The 24,333-nt window shown below is 39.6% G+C and overlaps 1 protein-coding gene across 1 annotated transcript; it reads left to right on the top strand.

Annotated features, from left to right (window-relative positions):
• Nucleotides 1-3,424: 3,424 nt before the first annotated feature.
• Nucleotides 3,425-12,855, top strand: LOC145654601 (TOG array regulator of axonemal microtubules protein 1-like). The gene is made up of 15 exons (XM_081708798.1): nucleotides 3,425-4,518; nucleotides 5,040-5,103; nucleotides 6,469-6,600; nucleotides 6,851-7,185; nucleotides 7,397-7,409; nucleotides 7,568-7,735; nucleotides 8,017-8,187; nucleotides 8,283-8,495; nucleotides 9,954-10,071; nucleotides 10,290-10,395; nucleotides 10,697-10,932; nucleotides 11,315-11,473; nucleotides 11,800-11,926; nucleotides 12,400-12,512; nucleotides 12,708-12,855. The coding sequence occupies exons 1-15, from the start codon at nucleotides 3,484-3,486 to the stop codon at nucleotides 12,853-12,855; spliced, it is 3,138 nt and encodes a 1,045-aa protein (XP_081564924.1). The 5' UTR covers nucleotides 3,425-3,483.
• Nucleotides 12,856-24,333: the final 11,478 nt, after the last annotated feature.

Below are 24,333 nucleotides of genomic sequence, written 5' to 3'. Positions count from 1 at the left end.
GAATCAGTTAGTTAGCCAACAACTTTAAAAACGACTAATACGTTAAAGTTAAATACAAGCGGAAATATCGTACCTACTCGGTTAGAACGCATTGGCTTCTGATGAAACGTTAACACATTGAGTGAGCTGGCTAAAATAGCTAAGTAGCTAGCTAACAGTAATGTTTATTACCGCCGTAGCTAGGTTAGCTAGATAGAACCAAGTTAACGCGATTATACAGCAAGGAGACCATAAATAATTGTTAAGCTACCAGCACTTTAAGAAAACCATAAACATTCTAAGTATCTTGCTAAAAACGTTTACTTCTTAGTTCTTTGCTCAACCTAGCTATTGACCTTCACAAAGCTATCTAATAATACTTAAGTCAAATGTTAAAAATCAGAAGGTCATTCACAGTAGCTGCTCATGGCCGAGATCAAATCACCTGTCTGAATCCTGATGATGCTAGCTAGGTAGCTAGCTAGACGGGTACCATTAGCTTGATGACATGCTAACGGCTCGCTATTGTGGTTAATGTTCGCAAGCTCGCTAGCTAACTACAGTTGCTGCTAAAAATAAACTTTGCCAGGATGTGCCGACTGTCTATGTAACGTTAGCAACAAACTAGTCCAGCGCGCTCTACTACAATCAAGCAGTGTGAAAATATTACGAAACTGATGTTAATTACCTGTATTCAACCTTTTGGATGTGCCAACGAGGTCTAATGTATCGCAGTAGCGGAGATCAACACGCTAGTGACAGAAGCCTTGAGCGTTTGTCAGGAAAAACAAACACAAAAGAGGTTCTGTCTGCGTAACTTCCGGGAGAAGGGTGCACGAAATAGCACTCCAGAAAAAAAAAACAACCCAATCACATTACCATTTCAAAATGTGCATGTCACAAATGTCATTTTCCCTATATAGTATGTGTTTATAATTCAATTTGCTTTATACCACGCGCCTCTTTCTCTTTAATCTCTGTTCCACTACACAATAAGGTAGTGGTGTGATTAGTTGTGGTAGGCTGTAAGAGCTTCTTTGTGGATGTTGAGACAAGATTTGTTTTTGTTATTGATCTTTTTCATGTATATACAGTCTTTGGCATATGATAACTGCTGCTGGAAACTAGAAATGTAATATATTTCAATCGCCTAGCATATTTACATAACTGTTCTGTTAACTGAGTGGTACAATTTTTATCCTATACTGATCGCACATCAGACTGGAGCATATTTATGCTAGATTCCAGTTTGGCATGGCATGAATGAGAAAGCATGATTAGTCTATCCAACATGCTGTTTCATAAATTGTAGTGTGACGAAATGTGTGCATTTGTTAGTGAGGGCAGAAGTTAAACACACAGCCATGTTGCATGAGTTACACGTCATTGTCACTAATTACTTGGGAATGGGCCACCAAAAAATCCAGCTAGAAGCAGCCCTGTTATCAAAAGCGTATTGATGAAAGACTAGAAAATAGCTAACCCAAATACAACATGCACACTACAGTATAAATGGCAGTATATACATTTCACTGGGGATAAATATCAAGATGTAGACGTATACAATATGTAGAAGTAAATGAAACATTTTACAGTATACAATTCTATTTGCAAAATGAATTAAAATTTGTGACATGTAAGGTACAGTTTTGTAAACATGACAGTTCACTAGGCTGTGTGAATTGCTTCAGCAGTAATTACATTTCTAAGTTTTTCCTAATTCCTAATCACTATTTGCTCCTAAATGACTCCTTTCTTACTGATATTTTGATCTCATTGCTTATTTTGTTGTTGTGCTGTCTGGTGTTGACCATTTAAGGACAGATACCTCCTTCAAGTCTTGATTCCTCTTGAGGATTCTTTGTTACACCCATAGTTTTACCTTGCCAATGTCACCTTTGGCTTGCTCAGTGGGGGGTCCAGACTCTGACATCAGTAAAGCTGTTTTGTTACAATGAATGTAGTAAAAGGTGCTACAGAAATAAATTTGAATTCAATTGAACTGGTTTTCATCAGGACTGCAGAGGATTGTGGTTCAGCAAAGATATGCCATTGGGAAAGAAACAGGTCAGATGCTGGTTAGTATTGGTTTTGAATGCTTTAAAGTGTTTTCCATTGGGGAGTTTCTGAAATAAGTGACATCCAGGTGAAGGGATTTGCAGAACTTTTGGAGTTTCTAGACTGATGAAGCTCAGCAAGGAATGAGAAAGAGAAAAGAGAGAAAGAGAAAGATGACTTTCTGAGCGCACTCAATGATATGCTGCAGCTGGTTTCTGGACTGTGCATTAGTGGAGCCTAAAATGTAATTAAGCTTTTGATTAAGACATACCTGCGCTTCTGTACTTTCTTTGTAATAGTAGAATCCTGCATCTGAAATGAATTTGCAGGATTCCACTGCATTGACCAGTTTCTTAATGACTAATGAGGAGGGTGCAAGAGGATGCTTCCTGAAGTACATTATAATTTCCACATCTTGGTGGTGTTGAGATCCAGGTTGTTTAAGACACAGACACACTAAATTAGGTATATCTGGGAAAGTTCACTATTGGCTCACTCTAGGCTTAATTCTAAAACTAAAATATATATTTCTTTAACTTCACTTGGGATTCTCTGAACCTATGTAGACCCAGAACTAATGTATGCATCTGGTGTCTACAAAAAAGCTACAGTTCAGAATTACAAAATAACTCTATTTAATACCAAACATAGTTTGGAATCTGGAGGGTTCCATACACCCTGGAACATAACATTGTTTTAGTGTGGATGCAAAAGATGCAAAAGATTTGAAATTACCCACAAACCACGGACATACGAGTGAAATTTAGAAAACCTGCTGAGCTTTTTTTTTAGAGTACAGACATCCATTGGGATTTTATACCATGTAAATGTCCTTAAACAGAGATATGGACGCAGAATAACGTTATTGTGAACAGCTACACATAAGAAGAGTTGTTGTATCGTTATAGGCCATTTGAATGAACATAATTTATGGTCCAATACGGTCAAGCATATTTGGTCACAATTCCCATATTTTCACGCGCGAGGTCGAATCTTCGCGGTTACGAGAACTCGCGTCACCATGGAAGCAGTTGTTTTTTGACATAGTGTTTTTTTGATTCCAGACGATGAACTGTGATGAACGATGGTCTGAGAAGAAAATTCCGAGCAAGTCTATGTGTTTACATATACCCAACTTTCAAGATCGTACTGGAATTCAAAAGAGGAAAGTGCTTTTTATTCTTGTTGGAGAACACAGTCTTTGTAAATATCCTAATTGTCAACAATACTGGACAGTGTTGCTTGAACTGTAGCGTTACTGCGATTGCGATTGCTAACCTAGGTTAACTAGCTTAGCTAGTTAGCTAACGGATTCTTTCCAAGTTGAGCTCCTGACAAACTGACTTGGTGATATAGCACCTATCCAACACGCTGCTGAAGTGCGCTAGCTAGCCAACTGGCTATATTGCTTTTCCAAATCAGTGATTGGATCAATGAGTCTGATCAATGATGATTTATGCGCTAATATCGCCGGAGTTACACGAACAACTCCTTGATCACGAGAACTACCAGAGCCGAACAAATGGGGTACAAGAGCTGAAGAACATTATTTCAGAGCTGGACTTGAAAACCGTTTCCTCTGACAGTATTGTGGAATTCATCAATTTTTTACGTAGACTTCTGGATGATACAAACTTCAAAGTCTTGTATGGCACTTTACAGGTTATCAGCCTCCTGGTTCAAAACCTGGACTACGCCGTGGACAGACATTATAAACAGATTGTATGTGTGGCCCTCAAAACTTTGGGGGACACACGGACTGTTCCCCGGAATGAGTACATGAATATTTTTCGTCACCTCATGAGGATTGTAGGTCCACAGAAAGTTTTGGAACTTGTAATAGGACAGCTAAGGCACAAAAATTCCAGAGTCAGAGAAGATGTCATCAACATCATCACAGCTGCTATGCTCACACACCCCAGAAAAGACTTCAATATCCCCAATCTGTGTTCTGTAGTGGCTCCTTATCTTGCAGACAATAAAAAGAGGGTCCGACATGCTGCTCTGGAGCTCTTTGCTGTTTTTGACTGCTGTCTTGACACAGGAAAAAAACAGCTACTCATGAAGGCCATTGACAGGTTGGACTTCACTGGAGATGTGGAGGGACTTATGGCTGCAGTACAGGCACGAAGAGCCAGACATATTCTCCCCCGATTGTCTGCAGATGGTATGGTGGAATACGCACTGGTCATCCCCAAGCCTGGTCAACGGCGAATACCTCAGTTTGGCTCTGGAGCTGACCTGAACTGGGTTATTAATGGAGGGAAAGTTAACAGTGCACAGAGCCACCACACAGAACCAGATTCGGATCGACTGAGTGGCTACGGCAGCTTTGGTTCTCTTACAGATGGCCTCCAGTCACACAAGAGAGTAGTTAGCGCTAGGAAGGCGAAAAACAAGCTACCCTGGGAGAGGTCTTTCCTCCCATGTTTAGTAAACAAGCAGCCTTGCAGTGCATCAAATGCAAAGTTATCTGATAAGGTGGGTGATTACCTCATGAAGTTAATTTTACATGCACACACAGAATTACAAAAAAGGAAAAATAAGGTTAAAAATGAGAGAATGTACTATTTTGAATGCAGCTCCAAACTCAACAAGCTACTTTACCTTTTTTTTCCTTTATGTAGCTGTGAATCTTATTTATTTGTGTTAGGCTACAAGTTGTTTTCTATTCCATATTCCAATTTCCATCAACATTACTTCTTACATTACTGCCCTTCTGCAGACCTGAACTGTTTTGCCTAATATGTAAGTTTTGAGTCACTTCATTTTTATAACATGACCCCCATTATTTTTCATGTTGAACTGTTTCAGTACTATTTTCATTGTAATTTAGTTGCATAAAATTGCACAATGTCCTGTACATTTTTGTTAAGAAAGCATTGTGTACTGAGCTACAACAGAACAGATGTCTATTTAAAAAAAGGAATATCATGGTTTGCTACATGCTTACTTATAAATGTTCAATAATAAGGGACTGTTTTTTGTTGTTGCTGCTTTAGTTTAGTGTGGAAGATCTCACTACCTCCTTGAGGCTGAATCAGAAAAACTGTGGCACAAACTCTGGTAAGTAAATGTCTCTTTGTTTTCTCTTTGTGTCCTCTATTTTAGATTTGTCCTATTTTCTTACTAGGTTTTCAACATACAACCTATAAATACATGTTGATTTGTATTCCCATGTCTCTTGTGTCTTTTACTGTTTCTGCCTTTACTCATGCTTTCATTTTCACACCTTAAATTAGCAGCTAATTATCTAGCTAATTAGTGTGTGTGTGTGTGTGCGTGCGTGCGTGCGCGTGCGTGCGTGCGTGTGTGTGTGTGTGTTAATTTATCTGGACATTTGTCCTTGAACATGCCACCCAGACTTGTAACATGTAGGTCAAGACATGAAATGAAAATGTTAACTCATTGTTTAGTTTTAAATGTGTATGAGTACATGGAATACATTGAAGTGGGTTTCTATCAGTATTCGGACTGCTGCTATTAATATGGGCGTTCTTCAGTACTTTTCAATATTCCTGTACTTTATGGAAAAAAAATTTGGCATCATGAAAAATATCCTAAAATCCACACCGAAGCATTAACACAATGTAGCAGTGTGTGGATTATGAAACATGGGAGTAGTATTTATTAGAAACACTAGAGGAAGTCTGAATTTGAGTGTATTTCATGCTCCAGTACTAATTTTAGCAGTGATATGTTTGTAGATGACTGAGTAGAGCACACTAGAGTGGGCACCATGACCACCCACATGCAGGGTGGGTTTACGGTGAAACACATTATTTGTTGGGCAGTTTTGTTTAGCCTAGGATGATAATGCTTCCTACCATTGATATAGAAGCTTAGTATAATACTGGCTATACATGTATATTGATTATAGTTGTCACTTTGTCATTATTTTAACCCGCCCCAACAAACAAACAAAACATTGTCATGTTGCTTTGCTGGCTTCTGATACCACATCTAGATGGCTGCAAACGCAATCATCTATATAACATGGCTTCTTTAATATGCTGGGTGAAACAAGGCCAGTGTTGAGCTCTGGTGTGCTGCAGCGGTCTGTGTGATGTAAGGAATTTGTGATTTTTACCAAGTCCTATTTTAGTTGGCATTGACAATATAAGACTGCAGGCAAGACTAGACTTGAATCTTTTATTGCAGTCTGTTGATAAAAGATCCCACCTGCACTGTTCAAATCCAAGAAGAGCCTACAGAGGTCTCCTGTAAACAATGTAACCATATGATTAAGTTTTCTTAAAATTATGTTAAAGTCTTTAGTTATAAAATCTAAATTGCTATTGCTCACTTTTTGTTTACCGCTTAGTTGTTTTTTGGTATGCATTTGTAGTCTGATGTGTGCCTATTAGTTACATATGCTGAGCTGATGCTTCAAATTGTCCTCAAGTTTCCTGTTTCTGTTTCATTCTCCAGATTCAGTAGAGCCTTTCCAGCCCGATGCTCCAGGATGGAAAAGAGAGACAGTGGGTAGACTTTGTCGAAGCGGTAGCCTTGGTGCGGACCCAGATATTTTAAAAGCAGCTAATCTCAGTGATTCTGACAGAGGTGACTTGTTGATGTTGATTTTACTTTATTTATATATACAAAATGTAGAAAATAGCACATTTGCATAATTTTTGCAATAGATTTGTTTTGTTGTAAAATATTGCTAAATAGAATAATTGGAATCAAGGCATCACTTGACCATAAACTTCACTCACTGAGTGTCAAATGAAAGGAGCTACTGAACATTATTTGCTGCCAAATGAATAGTCATGGAAGATTCTCTTGAGAATAGATGCTCTTTTCCATACAGGTTTGCCCAAAGCCAACCGCTTGCTGTCTGGTAACCCCAGTGTAGAGCGCACCTTTTCAGTTCCTTCCAATCCACCCCCCCCCGGGTCTTTTCTGCTGCCCTCCTACCCTCTGGCCACTCTTCCGGGAGTGCAGCTGACTCCCACCCTGCCTCGTAGATGCCATGCAAACTCCTCACTGTCCATGTCCAATACATGGCCCAACAAGCGAGATACGATCCCTCGTCACAGGGACCCCAGCTCATGGGGGGATAAAACAGGTGAGGGCATAGCTACATTGCTTAGAAAATGTGTCTTTGTTCAGTGGGAAACTGCCAAAGCATTTTTGGCTCTTCAGTATTTAGCAGTGTCAGAATTAAAAATGAATCATACTGAAATATCAAATTGTATTGAAATGTAAGATTTCAGGATTCAATTAAAAAAAAAAAAGAAACTGAATCATTGTTGGGTCACACATTTACATGAGCTCTACTTAATCTGGAATGGATGTCTTGCTTTCAGTTATTCTTTGTTATATCTTTGTGATATCTAATCACATTTTGAGTAAGAACTTGATAGTTGGTAACAAGGATGCCAATTACAGGATGAAAATGTAAACTGTTTACTGTGATTGTAATGCAGCTGCCTTCACTTTTGACTGGTGTGTTTCTCCATATGTGAAGTACACAGAGGTTGATGTGGCTTTGCCTTAAACTGACACTTTTTTACCACCATGACAGGAGTTTTTGGCTTCACTGGTGCTCCCTGCTACCCTGGAGTGACTCTGTCCCCAGAACAGGAGGAGTTGGTAAGAAAACCCCCCAGGGAGCCACTGATTGGGGTGTATGGCCATGCTGTTTCAGCTGGCCATATGGATTCGGAAGAAAGCACTGAGCCAGAAAAAGCAGCGGTGAGACAATGTTTATTTTGTTTTATTGAACAATCTGCTAATATTTATTGATTCCCTTTACTTTAATCTTTCCTAACTTCAGCAGTGGTTTTTGAATGTGCTGTTGATATGGAATGACTTTGTTGCCAGTTTGACAGTAAAATTTTGATAAAATAACGATTTGATAAGATTTTAATGCAAATTGACTCCTACGTTGCATAATTTCAGTCCGGTCCTCCAGGTTCTGATTGACAGTCTTGAATAGAGATGCTATGTGGTTATTCATGTATGTGTATTTGTTGGAGAGGGTAAAGCCGTTTAGGTTTGCAAGGGTTAAGATGCATCAACATCGTCTGGAGCAGCAAGAAGTTCCGCCTATACAGGGGGAGTGGCAGAACATGCAACGATTGAAGCAGAACTTTAGACACATGGCATTTGACGTGGGCTCAGACGACACGGCATCTCTGAAAGGTAACGGTTGACCTCAATGAATGCTCCTCCTCGTGCTTACTGAGACTCATGGAAGCTCTGTAGTCACCATAGCCTGTTAATCTCCTTCCCATCAGATTTGCAGCGCAACGGTAGTGTTCTAGCATCCACGAAGGCTGAACTCCTGGATGATTTGCCCTCGAGCCCCAACAGCACACACGCACCCAGAAGCCTGGTCAAAAGTTTCATTCGTCCCAGCCCTCCCACGGCTCCTTCCAGACGCATGCTGCCACGACGCCAACAAGCCCCCAGTCTGAACAGAGCATGTCCACCCCTTTCAAACTGCTCTGGTGAGTGTCACCTGTTATTCTGCGCTTCATGCATGGTCACTGCTCTTGAGTAAATAGATTTGCTCTAAACGCTGTATCACACAATTGTGTTTTAAAGGCCCTGCACAGTTGTTTGTTTAAAAATGCAAAAAAACAAAAAAAAAACCAACCATATATATTCCAAAGAATGTTAAATATTCCAGTCACCTTCCTACTATCATTTTTTTAAACCATAAAACGACATTAAAAAGAGTGTTGTCCTTTTACCATTCTGCTGTTTGGGCGTGGACCTCAGAGGATTCATTGACAGCCTCTGTGTGAAAAGCTATTAGGGATTTTGGTCAACAGCAGAATCCTTGCTGTGTTTAAATAGACTAATCAATTAGAGGACACCACAGTTCGTATTTTAAGAATACATTTATAGCAATATCATCTGTGCATTTATTACATATTGATCATGTTTACATTAAAGCTATTAAGGAACGTTAGCTAACTAGCGTATATTCGGCTGGTTAATCAGGTCTAGCTAACAGGCTTTGACTACGCACGGAGAGAGCTAAACATGGGACAGGCAGAGACTGGTGGCAATTTCAAATAGTGTTGGTGTATCATAACGTTATAAAAAATACATTTGTTGACCCAAATTGCACAAAATTAGCAAACGTTTGCATGTACTAACGTTTTGTTATATTTTCCATTACTTGCTACGGTATTGAATAAAGTGTCGAATGAAAACAATGGCTGTTAATTAATATCAAAGACTTACTAACTTATCAATATTACCTCCAGTAAGTGTGGGGAAAGGTGTTGTGTTTCAGTTATAGTCGGCAGGCAAATCTAGAGCTGTATTGAGCTCAGTTTGCAAATTATTTCACAGTAAAATGCTTGCTACAAACTCTTGTATTGGGTGTCACTTAGACCCCAGAAAGAAATTTGAGCAACCTTGATTTGGTCTTGTTTGCTGGAATAAAATGTAGAGTAACCCTTTTCCCGTTTGTATACAAAAACTGAGCATTTGTATGTACATGTCATCTCTGTTCCTTGAAAAGAGCTATGTGCAGTGATTGAAGTGTAGTAGGGTCAGTTGATTTCACAGTTCATGTATATGCAATATTACATAGCTTATGATTCCCTATAGTCAATTAGTGTTATCTGTGACATCAAAGATAACACCACATAAAGTGTAAGTCCTAAATAGAAGTTAGGCGGTATAGAAAAAATAAAACAATTAGAGGTTGTTTTATGCACTCTACAATGCCCAATAACTACTGAACTGAAGCAGAAGTATGAAGATAATCACATACTTCCAGCTAATACAACATTTTGAGTAAGGAGAAAAAATACTGTGCAAGGCCATTAAATGTAGTTGGCCATCTTGAATAATGTTATGTTTTGCAGTCAAGTTGATTTGAAACAAAGTTGAACTGGTAGCCCTAAAATAAGTAGTCAGTTTGTTTGTGGTGCGGTATTCCTCTTTAGATGAACTCACACCAGGAACCCCCAGGAAGAATCCCCATGAGCAGCTGGCTTTGCGGCCGTTCTCTAAACCGGACCTTGCTGTCACTCAGAGCTTCAGACTGCTTAGCTCTGATGACTGGTAAATCTCATACCTGTAAAATTATGATGCATTTGGCTAGGGTCAAGTAAAACAGTTTAGTAATTTATGATTTTCTGCATATATGATACATATGCTTAGAAATTAGTAAAGTGATTTTATCACTATCACTTTTTTCCTTTTGTCCCCTCTTTCATAATCTTTTTTCAGTTATGATAACCTACTTTTACAGTTTGTGTTTGTCCAATATTTTCATACAGGGAGAAGAAGATTGATGGCCTGATACTCATGCGTAGTTTAGCACGGTATCACTCTGATGTGCTTAGTAGTAGGCTTCATGATGTCTGCCTTGTTCTTAATCAAGAGGTAAGTGACTATATCTGCTCACTATTGCGTCTGACTCCTTGTAACTTCCTGTGAATCTGTCTGATTCCTAAAATTAACCTATAATACCATTAAATTTTTTGTCATACACCATCAGCCTATGTTATTGAGACATTGCTGCCAAAAACTACACAGATCTTTCAGTAAAGTTAGTATAATGCTTGAAATTATTATAAAAATAATTTTCATCTAAGGGCATTTTAGATGCCATATTTAACTGTAATAATGAGTGATGAAGCCATTTCTTGGCATAACACAAGCTGGAATGTCTTCCTTCCCCCAGGTTCAGAACCTACGCTCTGGAGTGTCACGCGTGGCGGTGGTGACCTTGGGAGAGTTGTACTCTGGCCTGCAGAAAAGTATGGACCAGGAGGTGGAAGCTACAGCCAAGGTCCTCCTCCACAAAGCAGGAGAGTCCAATGCTTTTATTAGGCAGGATGTGGACACAGCCCTGGACTGCATGGTGCAGAACTGCACCCCCACCCGAAGCATGAACGCTCTTCTCGCTGGAGGACTCGGGTCAGTTAACTTGCAGTTAGCTTTCAGCTATAGCTTTCATCTAGCTGCAGCAGTCAAGAGGCCAACAAATGAGAGCGCTTTGGCTGCTGTTTGCTATTATTTTCACTTATCCTTTGGTGTTTCGAAATGTTTTTTGGCATTGGACAGTATTTTTGTTGATTTATCCTCTTAAAGATTTTTTTTAAAGCCATCAAATAGAATAGGATAATTTGATTATGCCTTTAGTTCATAGATAAGTGTATTAAGTTACTTTAAAGATGAAAGAGTTAAACATTGCACTGTATACATTGACTAGATTACTACATATTTGTTATTATGTCATACTTTTTTGAGTGCCTTTAAATATTTCCTTCTCTTTTCTCGTTTGTGTTCTCCTCAAAAGTCATTTGAATGCTGCAGTAAGAAAGTGCACTTCTCAGCATTTGGCTACTTTGATAGAAAAGATTGGCGCTGACCGCTTATTGTCTGGGACAAAAGGTGTGACTAATCGAATTCTACCTGCAGTCTCCAAATTGGCGCAAGACTCTTCCCAAGAAACCAGGTTGGTACCAGGATCAGATGGAAAACTATCAAAGCTTTTCACATGCCCAGATAGTAATCTTTTGGTTTATTCTTTTAGTCTCCTAACTATGACACTCTGAAGTCAGCAAATGCAGCTAAATTGTAGAGTAATAGAAGTTTTTTAGACACAGAGTGTCTTGGCAACTGGAATTGTGTCCTGGTAAAATAAATATACTAATAAATATTGGACTCTGCTTAATTGTAGTAAATGTAGTAGACTGGTACAATTTGTTGGTGTGCTGTGAGTCACCCTTAAGTTCCTCCCTCATGGTTCTCTCATGGGAACGGGGCTGTTATTTGTCTCAGGTACTTTGGTCGCCGCATGCTACTGTTCCTGTCGTCTCATCACGACTTTGATAAGATGGTGGAAAAGTACATCCCTACCAAAGACCTGCCCACCATCAGGGCCACTGTCCTCACTCTGAAATCCAAGGTGACAATTCAGCACAGTGTCTATTTGTATATATGATTAGGATTTTTAATTCCATTCAGCCACTATGCTGTAAGCTTACTGACTAAACAAAGCTTATTCACTAAACTTATTCACAGTATTAGTGAAACCCACCTCAGAGCTGACAAGGTAGACAAATGTTTTAAACAAATACTAAAGTACAGAGCAGTGCAAGGCACCACACATTGTACACAGCAGTATGTATATACAACAAATATATTAAGCCAAAATCATATATTAAAGATGTCAGTGTACAAAAAGATGAGGCAATACAGTTGTCTCCTAGTAAATAGTTTGTGATCTCCCATTATAATAGTTCAAATATTGTATTTACAGTAAGGTATAGATATTGCACAGTGCAGTCCCAGACCCAGTAGTTAGAAACAAAGTATGAAAGAACATTTGGTCTTCATTATCTGGAGAGTCATCACCCAGTGATGCTGATGTGGATTTAGGTCCCGGGTGAGAAGCCTCAGGATACCCCTTCAGCTCGAGGCAGGCGCTATATCCCTTGCGGTGGAATGAGGTATGCCTCCTCTATAAACCGTCAACCTCAGATTGTCAGCAGGTGAATTTTTAAACAATCAAAGCAAAAAACATGAGTTCCTATTGAAACTGCTTTAATCTTTCTACTTTTTGATGGTGATTATGTTGTTGTTGTTGTTGTTGTTGTTGTTGTTTTAAATTTATTGTAACCACATTCAATTTCTTTTTATTACAATAAACCAATCCTTACATTTTCTCTCTTGTTGTGTGTGTTCAGCAAAGATGCCAGCAAAGCACAGGTCCACAGCATTGCAGACAAGACCAAGTACATCAAACAGCTTAAATACACAGACAGGACAAGGTCCAGGTGTGGGATCCTCCCAACTGTACGTGGCGGGCCAAACCACATGACTCGCGGGAGATGAGCGTTCTGTGACACTTATTGCCAAGGTGCTATTTAAACAGACTGTGAGCACACAAGGGGTCACTGACTTATGGCATGAAGCTGAACTCAGAATCAGAACAGAATGACCTCAGCAGCACTCTAGGAAGCCAATCTGATATATTCAACACTTGCTGTCTGCAGAGATGCTGAGAAGTGCTTTGCCAATTCTGTTTGATGTGTTATGAGTTATGCTTAGAGTTATGATGCCCACAAGCTGCTGTCATTTGAGGTGCATTAGTGCTGGAGGACAGGTGGAGTTTAGCAAGTAAATATGGTTGTAGCCATATTATCAACAAGGATAATGGAGTTGAGCCTGTGCAGACTTTGCTAAGATGTTGTGTATACATTTGGCTGTCAGCTGGGCCATGCACTGGACTGACCAAGTATTTTTTCTTTAACTGGAATAAAAAAATTTAAATGTTTTCAAGAATAACACGCTTCATGTGATGTTTTATGGTTTATTGTTTAAAAAATTAATGATATAGAAGTCTATTTTGGTCATGACATCAGTATGGTAAAAAATTAAATACTGGAATTAATTAAAAAAATTAAATACATGGAACAGGATAATCACAACATGATTATACAACAAATTTAATTTATATATCCAAAATGTATTAATTTTATGAGATACAATCTAGTAGTTCCTTTCTGTGATATGAAAAATATTTTGTAAAAGGGTGCTATCTGTTGTAGTTACTGATTCTTATTTTCACTTCTTATATATATATATTCCTGTTAGATCATATAGAAAATTGGTCATTGTTAGTATGGCATACTCCCTTGTGTAACCCTTTTCTTTGACACGCCATCCAGCACAATATCCTTAGATTCAGCCTTAACCTTTAGGTCCTTATATGTATTGACACCCACAGTATAAGCTGTGCAATGACTGATAAATTATTTTTGCTTTATACACACTACTCCAGTGTGACATTTATTTCTGTGTTCCTTTCAATAAAAAATAATCACATCATTGTGGTACAAAGTTTCTTCAACAAAATTCCCTTGCTAAACAAGAGAATTCATTCTAAAAATGTGGATGTTGGCAGCTGTCCCTAAACATTGTCAATTCACATCAGAGTGTAACTGGCAAACTGTCAAGACTACTGCAGCTACACATTCTTCTGTTTGAAAATGTGTGAAGATGATCACTGTAGATCATTGAGGCACCTCTATCACTGCAGATCAAACTGCCACTGATTTTACCCCTGATTTCCACTACCTGAATGCACAGACTTTCATTCTTAAAAGGAATGAACTGAAATAAAATGCTATTTGAAAATAATTATTGCTCATACTCTGGGGAGCTCAGATTAGATTTTAGGACATTCTCATTTACAAACAGTCTATCTATTTTTCTATTTTTATTTTTCACTATCTCAGGAAATTGCCTATGTTTATAAATGCTTACAGCTGATGTCTGTCATGAACTGAAACAAAAAAGGGGTCAATCTGACATTTTAGAACTTGAAAGTTGTACAATGGATAAGATAATGTTGTCTTGACATCATGCTCAGAACAAAGAAACAGTAACCTCCCCAAGAAGCAAGAAACCTCCAGCATACACTTCCAAAAAGGCTCAGTAACTGGCAAAAGTGGCACAGTGACTTCTGTTGAGCTGTAACTCACAACCGCAAGGGCCTCTGTGAATTATGACTGCAATCTGAAGCATTAGTGCCTTTAATCTCATGAAAAAGCCTTAGCAGCACGCAGCCCATTGTCTGAAATAAGATAACCCAGCGCAACCTGGTTTTATGTGATAAAGGAGCCCTGACAAACAGAAACACAAGGTGTTACCTTTTTTGGCACATGTATGAAAAGCATGTGCAACGCACAATTATAAGTCAAGGTGAATCCCTGTGTAAAAGGACTGGGAAAAGTGAAATATATACTGGAGAGTGTGATGAATAATTAGGATCTTCTGAGTCTACTATATGGCACTTCTATTAACACTTATAATCATATCCATATTCTGCTATACAGTATCCATACGATGAGGGGTGGTGCCTGTGGTAGATTATGTTATATAGTTGTGCCTATAGTATTTGATTTGCTCCCCTGATAAGCCTTGTAATCCTGGAAATCCCTGCATTGTCATTTTAGTCACTCACTGGGAAGAGGTTGAGTTTTGTTAGAAGTTACAAGAGGTGGGTGTGGATTGTTTTACTTAGCCTTTATTGTTCTGCCAGTTCTGCCAGAGATTAAATCAAACAATATCACATGTGATATTGCTTTTATACAACAGTTCCACAAGTGCCATTTATTAGTTAACACTAATAATCTACAATATGTTATGATTTGTTTGTTTATTTACTAATTTATTTGGTTCTGTCAACACAAATAGCTCCGCAAATGGACTGGTACTGAACTGTCACCAAACAACACAAACATTTTCCCATAGGTTGCTACTTTGTGGAGGTTTATGTTACCACAGGCCGGCTACTTTTATAATGTACATTTATCTGCATGTTCCCATTTATTGTGCAAACAGAAAAATATGAGTCTGTTGACAAATCATTTGATGACGTGACTCTGATGAGATAACAGCAAATGTTACAATCTAAGATAGATAACAATTGTAATTAAGGGTTAATAAAATGCACTTGTAAAGCAGAGTACCATTATACTCTATATCAGCACTCATGAAATCTCTATCGTCTAATCAAAGAACTAACTGTTCTATAATAAACAATATCATTGGATTTTAATGTTGAGCTGAGTTTTGGTCTGTCTTGTTCTTGTTACTTTTACTTAATTTTCACAATAATACACACAACCATTTACATGGAACTCCAATTTCATTGTGCCAACCCTTCCGTTTTTGCACAATAAAAGATGTCTAAAAATGACCGCAACACACATTCCAAAGTCATAAAAAATATGTGATTGCGCTGGAAGTGACAGAGTGTACCTGGAGTCTCATTCAACCTCTTTCTTGATATTCTGCTGGAGATGCTTCCGAATTGACCTGTAAGAGGATAGAAACTGTCTGGGGGTTTATGAAACAGCCAGTGATAGAATGCATGTGTACATGTGTTTTGTATGAGAGAGAGATCGCAAGAGAGAGATGTAGAGAGATCTGGCTGCTTGCCCAGATTTTGGATATATAGCCTTAATGTTTAGCAGACACATTTAGGCCAAGATTTGCCACAACATGACAACAAATATGCCATGACAAGATTGGTTCATTTAGGCCAAGGCTAAATCTGATCCTGGCATTTCATCAGCATTTCTCCTGTGATATTTTATAGTGACACTTAATAAGGCTTGTAGAAATACAACCACCCAGAACCTTCAACTTCCCAAGAATCATTTTATATAATGTGAATGGTTAGTGGCTTTCATGGCTATGCAGAGACAATGGAAAGACCGTAGGTCCACCAAAAGCTTTAATCAGCTACTTTGGGTGGACCCACTTGCACATGAAAGCAGTAATTTAAATATTCAATCCATTAACTGCTTTATAGTTATGCAATTGTCTCCCCTCTATGATCACCACATCTGTCAGAGCATTTTCCCCTAGTCCTGTCTGAAGCAGAGCAGAGCCCTGATCGATGCTATTGTTTTTTGGGCAGGCTTTAGCAAGTGATTGCTTTCTCTTTACACGCTTCTCAGAAAAGACACGTTCTTTGTCTTGTGTTACTCAAAGGTGGTTCTGTGTGCTAAAACAACATCTTGACCTTTCAGCGATGCTGCCACACTGAAAAACAGAAGGCCAAGAAAAAAACAGCTTCTATTCTTAGACTCTCTGGCACTCTAAGTGCTTGCTGATACCTTGCTGACTGCAGTATTTCCTACACCTTTCCAACTGAGAGGCTCCTGAACTTGCAGCACCTCTGTCAATTAATCAATTGCATAACAAGAGTTCATCCACTCTATAATTGAGGGAGATACCCCCTCTAATCATTAACGCTCATCATTACAAAGACCATTAGTGTAAGCTGATGAAAAATTACTATTGGTCCTGATCAAACAAGGTTTCATAGACTTTAATGAGCACAGCAGACGCAAGGCTACACTGGGGGTCTGCAGCCTTTTGTAGTGCTTTTATTTTTAGGACTCATGTAAGGTGGTGCATGACCACCATGTGCATTGTAAGCTGTTGCCTTGGAAACAGGAGAAGCCATAGCACTGGCTGTGCAATGTTGCATCATTCATTGTTATAGCTTTCAAGAAAGCCCAGGTTGAGGAAATCATACATTCAAGCTTTAATGCATGCTTTCATACTAGTGCATAGTCCCAAAAAGCATTTGGAAATGGATGACAAACAGTGGCCACTGCATCCTCCTTAAGCCCAGAAAGCAAGAAGAAATTCTGAATATTGCAGCTAAGAAACCAATTTGTCAGTAGATCCAAATTTGGAAGACATTTCATGCCATGTCTGGTGTTCTTTGCAGTGATGACCAGTCTTACCTAAGCATTTCATTATTCACTGCTGATTTCCAGATATTTGTCACCTGGGATGCCCTACAGTGCTCCTTGCAGTCATAAGCACAGTTGCCCAATGAAATTCATTCAAACCAAGCTTCATTCAGCTAACTGACCTCTGGAAAGAAAAGGTGATCACAGCAGAGTACAGCTAGAACAGAGATAACCATTCTCAGGTCAGTTCAACTTCACAATCTCTTACCCTCTTTTGTACCAGGCCACATTTAAAGTGAATAAAAGTAAGAGGTAACTTGGCATCATTTGGTAGCAAGATTTGTTAACCACTAGACTGATTAAACTGTGCTTTATGTGCAATTATTTCTGAGGATACAAAGCACTCAAATAATCAGAATTTTTTGATGTTCATATTGTCTTCTATATTAAAGCAATTAAAATGTTGGTGGACTGATTCCATTTTCCAGCACAGTAATTTAGCCTTTATGTACTTATTCATGTGGAGCCAGACTATGATAAATCTCTCTCTCACACACTCACTCACTCACACACTCACTCACACACACACACACACACACACACACACACACACACACACACACACACACACACACACACACACACACACACACACACACACACACACACACACACACACACACCATAGCAAGTCATATGATACAGGACAAAAAAAGGTGCAGTAATTTTCTAATATGCAGTGTGAAGCACACTCTACGTTACCATGAACATCACAATTCCCCCTACAATTTTTTGCAATTTAAAAAAATATGCTGGGTGAAGTGATGTGTAACTCTGGACACATGATTCAAAGTAAACAATGCTTCGTCATGCTTCTCCACACCAGCCACTCCCCCACAGCAAGGGATGTTGGTGGCAGGGGACAAAAAAACCAGAGTGGTTTAACTAAATCCTTCTAATTGAACAGAATATACCACAGCAAAATTCGATGAAAGATGCAGTTCTTTTATTACAGCTCTTTTACACATGTCCATATTGAGAAACATGTCATTTTAAGTCTGCTGGCCTTAATATTTTATACATGGATGCAGCAGCTGGGAAGAGAATGTTTTTGTCAGTTGCTCTTCAGTTGTCCAGAGAGTACAGACAGCACATACCCTGGAACAAATGCAATTTCCCTCTTCATTAAAATGATTGTTTTTTTTTTATTATTATTATGCCAGAAATGGTTTCCAGCAACATGCTTTCCTTTCTCAAAACTGTGTTTGGACCACTCAAGGACCTATATTCACCCATTCCTCAGGCTATTTAAGTCTTTTTTTTTTCATAATCTTAATGCATATTCCATATGCAGGTTGTCAAGGTTCAGATGGCTTCCTGGACAGCAAAATGAAGGTTAAATGCACATTTATAATCAGTATGGAATAATGCATTCCATTTTGTGATTAGCGATAGACGTGGTTATTTTTACTCCATCCAGATTAATGAGGTCCATATTCTTATTGGTCCAGTTTCCCTAGAATGTTTGCATTTCTCCAGATTATTTGTCTTTGTATTGCTAATCCTAGCAAGCATTGTTATTATTACAAACTCAGCCTGTATTTAATCATCTTTTTTATTCATTTAGTCTTTTAATCATCTTTTCTTATACAGACACATACATAATAAGAGATGTGCAAAATGTTTGATGTATAGTCCATGTATCATATCCAAGAGCCTTTTATCCCTTTTAATGCCTTTTAAAAATCTTTTTTCCAGTGGCATATCAGAGTGTGATTCCTGCTATGCCAAAAGTATTATTACATATTTTTTCCTTTGGCTAGTTTCTGTTCCCATCTCTCCAGACTGCAAGCGTCCTGTGCTGTCCCATTTCTCTTTCACATTCTCTCTCTCTCTCCTGCCCTCTCTCTCACTCCAATAATAGCATACTTCCTGTGGCTCCTGTAGTTCCATTACTAACTGTAACGCTCTCTGAGATCCTAATCATGCTGTATCAAGTGTAGGTAGACACGAAAGCAAAGGGACCCAGTAAATTTTCATATGGTAGTTTACACCAAGATTTGTTTGGAGATCTGTTTTCTGTTGTGATATGTGGAACTGATATTAGCTTTTGATGAATTGCTATAAAGAAATATTATGAACCCATAGAGGGGTGTCATCATTTTTATTTGAAATATGAATGGATGCTGAGGAACACAAAGGTGGGAATACATGTGTAGGTTAAGTCAGGTTACAGTGTGATAAATCACTCCCACCGTCATTTAAACATGCTTTTCTAACCATAGTTTACTATACCATGTAATGGACACCTGAGTCTTAAGGTGGACCCCTAAAGCTACCAGTAAAATGACACTCATGAGTTAGGTGATGTTTCAGCAAGGTCCCTCGCTGTCTCTTGCAGACTCCTCTGCGGTGACTCTGCGGCGGCGCACTGGCTCAGATGAAACCACGTTTCCCCTTTACCCTTCAGGCGTACGGCGTGGCTGGTTCTTTCTGTCACCTGGAATGGACCTGTCCACCTCGGCTCACTCCATTTTCTCTTGATGACTCTCAGCAGCACCCAGTCCCTAACGGGTATCGTCTGGGTTTGTCTGCTCCCTGTCCGGTCCCCCTCCTGCGTGGAGAAAGCTGAAACGATACTTTGCAATTCATTAAAGTATGATGTGTGTGTGAGATGTCTTTGTTTTCTCATTTATTGTTAAGGGTCCCTGGGGTCCTGGAAGTCCTCGACCTGTCTGCAATTCAAAAGGGGTAAAACCAGTTGTTGCATTTACTGAACATCTCATTTGCATTAATGCCAAAGGGAAGGTGTCAACCAAATTTAATTTTGTCTGTGCACAGATTTTGGCCACGTACGTGTACCCCTGTGCTGAGTCCACCATGTCTGTGTAGTCAATTACTATCTCTTCCCCTGGTGTTAATGACAACGGATACTTACCGGGTGCCACCTTAATTGCAGGTTTGGGATTGTACTGTTGACATACTCTACATGTCCCCTGCACTTTTGAGGAGAGACCACAGGTTCTCAATGGGACTAAGATCTGGGGAGTTTCCTGGCCATGGACCAAAAATGTCAATGTTTTGTTCACCGAGCCACTTGGTTATCATCATTTTGGCCTTGTGACATGGTGCTCTGGAAAAAGCATCCCACTAGCAAGTCTGGGTTTGACATCCTAAGACGGCGGCTTCGTAGCTAGCAAGCTATAGCGCCAACTAGCTACTGAAACTCTGCATTTCCATACAATTATGTCGCTATTAACAAGATAGCGAAGATTAATTAGCTACTTTGTTTCATTCTTTGGAAAGGTGCCATTTATAGTGATATAGATGGCTACTTATGTGGTGTTGCTTAAACGTACAGGTTTGATGGTATAGATTGACTTTTGCTAGCTAATATAGAGCTAACTAGCGAGCTAATAGAAATAGCTAGCTAGCAGAAAACGTTCGCCATTAGCGATCACAAAACCAGGTACAACTAGGAAACTCATTGCGCTCCATTGGTTGCCCGAACAGTTACATTTCTAACAGTGATTTAATATCGGTACTTACTTAATACTTTTGTTGTTTTTATTAATTTAACTGGTGGAGTTTCTGTCAGCCACGACCCTCATGTTTCTCCAGTGGTGGTGTTCATCTCTGCCCATCTGAATTATTGCATTTAACTACTTGTTGTTTCACGTTGACATTTTTTTTTATTATCGGGGACACTGCGTGTATATAAGCAGATATGATTTCTTTTCCGCCATCTGTTTCCATCTTCTTGTTGTCCATGATTTTTCTTCAAAAGAGTGGACATATTCCAGTTAGCTAGACTCTCTCTCCAGATACCGTTTTAGACAGATAAACGTCGGCTGGCCCTAAATGATGGCTTTGGCTCAACGTCCACGATAAAGCGTCAAACTATTGGCTGTGGAAAAACAACCAGTTTAAGACAAGACATGCGGTGCGTAAAGATACGAAAGAGCTTAAACGTACCGCTTGTCTAAACAGACTTTTGGGGGATATGAATAAGCATAAAACGGACAAGTAAGACACAGGAAAATGACCATTGCCAGAGTGAAGGACAACTGATATTCAAGTCAATTATATTTAAAGGTATTTCAACGCAGACGTCGCCCCTGTGTGGCGAACTGTGTTAACCCTGAGTGACCGTGTTAATAGAGTTATGGTTACTGCACAATATTTTATCTTTTTAACCTATCGTCCTTCTTTTTTAAACAAAGTAAAAGCGCATATGAAAAATCTACATATGCTTTCTACTTTATATATATAAATTATATTGGCTGTGGAACCAAAGTATTAATCAATCTTTTTTCTGGAAAGCCCAGTAATATGAAGGCAACCTAGCTTTAGGAGGCTCAGTGAATGTTTACTTTGCATTTCTTGACTGACAGGAGAGCATAATCTCTCCTGTCTTGGACAATAAAGCATTCGTGTGAGTATTACTGAAAAACACTAACCATAAGAGAAAAAAGCATATTTTTTTCAATTGTTGTGTCCTGTGTTCGTTTGGTGTGTGTGTGTGTGTGTGTGTGTGTGTGTATCCATAAGACAAGCTTCCACTGTTGACAGCATTTGACCTCACCCTCAACCACTCTCCTCCGACCCACAAAGCGGCCAATGTTCTGGACCTGATCTTCACCTGTACCACCACAACATCGGACATCAGTCACCCCCCTCCACCTCTCGGACCATCACTTTCTATCCTTCTCTCTCTCCCTTCCTTCTCTTTCCATCCTGTCCTCTCCAACATGTTCCTCCTTCCTCCATCACAATCTGCACTCCATAACTCCCTCTTCCCTTACTTCTACTGTTTTGTCCACCCTTCCTCACCCTGACTCTCTGTCTTCTCTCTCTTTGGATACAGTTACAAATTCTTTCATTTCTACACTCTCCTCGTTAATGAATCTTCTGTGCCCTCTCTCCTCTAGACTTGCTAAGTCCTCCCCACCTGCCCCCTGGCTAACAGAAACACTTCGCTGCCACAGGAGAGAACGAAGGACTGCAGAGAGGCGGTGGAGGAAATCTCACGTAGATTCAGACCTCAGCTCATACAAGTCTCTCCTTTCCAAGTTCTCACTGGAAGTAACATCTGCAAAGTCATCCTACTACAGAGAGAATTTCAAATCATCAGCATCTGATCCACGCAAGCTCTTCACTATTTTTTCTTCTCTCCTTAATCCTCCCCCTCCCCCTCCTTCCTCTTACTCTTACTCTGGAGGATTTTATCACCTTCTTTGAGGAGAAGGTTGCAGCAATCCGCCAGTCCTTTTCCTCTGTGCCCACTCTTCCAACCAACATATATTCCCCAACATCCAACTCTCTGACCTATTTTTCTCCTCTTTCCTCAGATTAAATTCTTCAACTCCTCACTTCCTGCAATCTGACTACATGTCTGCTGGATCCTCTGTTCCAGACAATCGCAAGAGATCTGCTTCCTTTCATCTCTTTCATCATCAACAACTCCTTATCTTCTGGATGCGTGCCTACTGCATTCAAAACCGCCAGGGTGGTACCAATCCTCAAGAAGGCCACACTTGACAGCTTCAGTGTTACCAACTACAGACTGGTATCACTTCTCTCTTTTCTCTCAAAAGCCCTTTAAAGCAGTTTATAATCAATTCTTTTTTTCACCCAGAACCAGCTGCATGATCCCAACCAGTCTGGCTACAAACCGGCACAGGTGACATGGAGAGGATCCACATCCAAACCATGTAGACTCTCCACTGGTGTTCCACAAGGCTCAGTATTAGGCCCCCTTCTCTTCTCTTTGTATACTCATTATCTTGGTGATGTAACATCTTCTCATGGTTTCTCCTACCACTGCTATGCTGATAACACTCAATTATTTCTTTCTTTTCCACCCTCTGACATGCAGGTCTCCAGATGTATCTCAGCATGTTTGACTGACATTGCGTCATGGATGATAGCCCACCACTTGAAGCTCAACCCCAGTAAAACCGAGCTTCTGTTCATCCCAGGTACTCCCAACCCTTACCATGACCTCACTGTTTCCTTTGAGAACTCCCTAGTATCACCATTCGAAGCTGCCTGTAGCCTGGGCGTAACTTTGGACAACCAGTTGTCGTTTTGAACTCGTTTCTAATCTAACCCGGTCTTGGAGATTCCTCCTTTGTAACATATGATGGATTCGACCCTTTCTCTCACAGGAAGCTACCCAGGTGCTTGTGCAGTCTCTTGTGATCTCAAAGCCAGACTACTGCAACTTGCTACTTGCTGGTCTTCCTCTAAGAGCCATCAAAGCTCTACAAGTTGTCCAGAATGCAGCAGCACGACTGGTCTTCAATCTTCCGAAGTTCACACATTACGCCACTGCTGCGCTTTCTTCACTGGCTTCCTGTAGCTGCACGCATCAGATTTAAAACCTTGATGCTTGCCTACAAAGCCAAAAATCGACCAGCCCCTTCATACATGAGGTCAATGGTCAAAGCCCAATCTATACCTCGAGTAATTCGAACCTCAAGTACGGCTCGGCTTGAAATACCTTGCTTCAGGTCTCATGGATGACAAGCATCGAGACTATTTTCTGTCTTGGCTCCAAGATGGTGGCATGAACTCCCACTTCCTGTCCGGACAGCAGAGTCCCTTGCAGTCTTCAAATGCAGACTGAAGACCCATCTATTTGCAGAATATTTAAAGGACAACTGACACTGCTCCCATATTGACTGACTAAATTAATACTTTTTGTAGGGTATTGTTTATGTTGTTTAACAAACTCTAGCACTTATTGTTTATAGCACTTATCATTGTTTAAGATAGACCTTATGTATTTTGTACTTCTAGTTATTAGCATTCATCCCTGTATTCTACAGTATTCTAGTTCATTGGTATGTCTGATTCTAAACTACTGTACTGTACTTGGATATATTCTATGAGTAAATGACAAAGCACTTTTGTAAGTTGCTCTGGATAAGAGCGTCTGCTAAATGCCGTAAATGTAAATGTGTGTGTGTGTGTGTGTGTGTGTGTGTGTGTGTGTGTGTGTGTGTGTGTTCCATTCTAGATCCACTTCTAGATTCCATTACAGAGTTTCATGTTTGCAGAAAATCAGGAGACAAGACTCTGCCCACCC

This window comes from Electrophorus electricus, unplaced genomic scaffold, assembly GCF_041902795.1.
Source record: "Electrophorus electricus isolate QZ-2024a unplaced genomic scaffold, ASM4190279v1 Scaffold138, whole genome shotgun sequence".
NCBI lineage: Eukaryota > Metazoa > Chordata > Actinopteri > Gymnotiformes > Gymnotidae > Electrophorus > Electrophorus electricus.
The sequence above is the reverse complement of the archived record's forward strand: the minus strand, read 5'-3'. Positions and strand labels throughout refer to the sequence as shown.

What these genes read in the sequence shown, in the direction of transcription:
- LOC145654601 (XM_081708798.1), top strand. Translation starts at nt 3,484, where the DNA reads ATGATGATTTATGCGCTAATATCGCCGGAGTTACACGAACAACTCCTT. An exon ending in CTGCTTAGCTCTGATGACTG is followed by an intron (nt 10,072 to 10,289) that starts GTAAATCTCATA and finishes ATTTTCATACAG; the next exon opens with GGAGAAGAAGATTGATGGCC. An exon ending in TCCTCACTCTGAAATCCAAG is followed by an intron (nt 11,927 to 12,399) that starts GTGACAATTCAG and finishes ATGTGGATTTAG; the next exon opens with GTCCCGGGTGAGAAGCCTCA.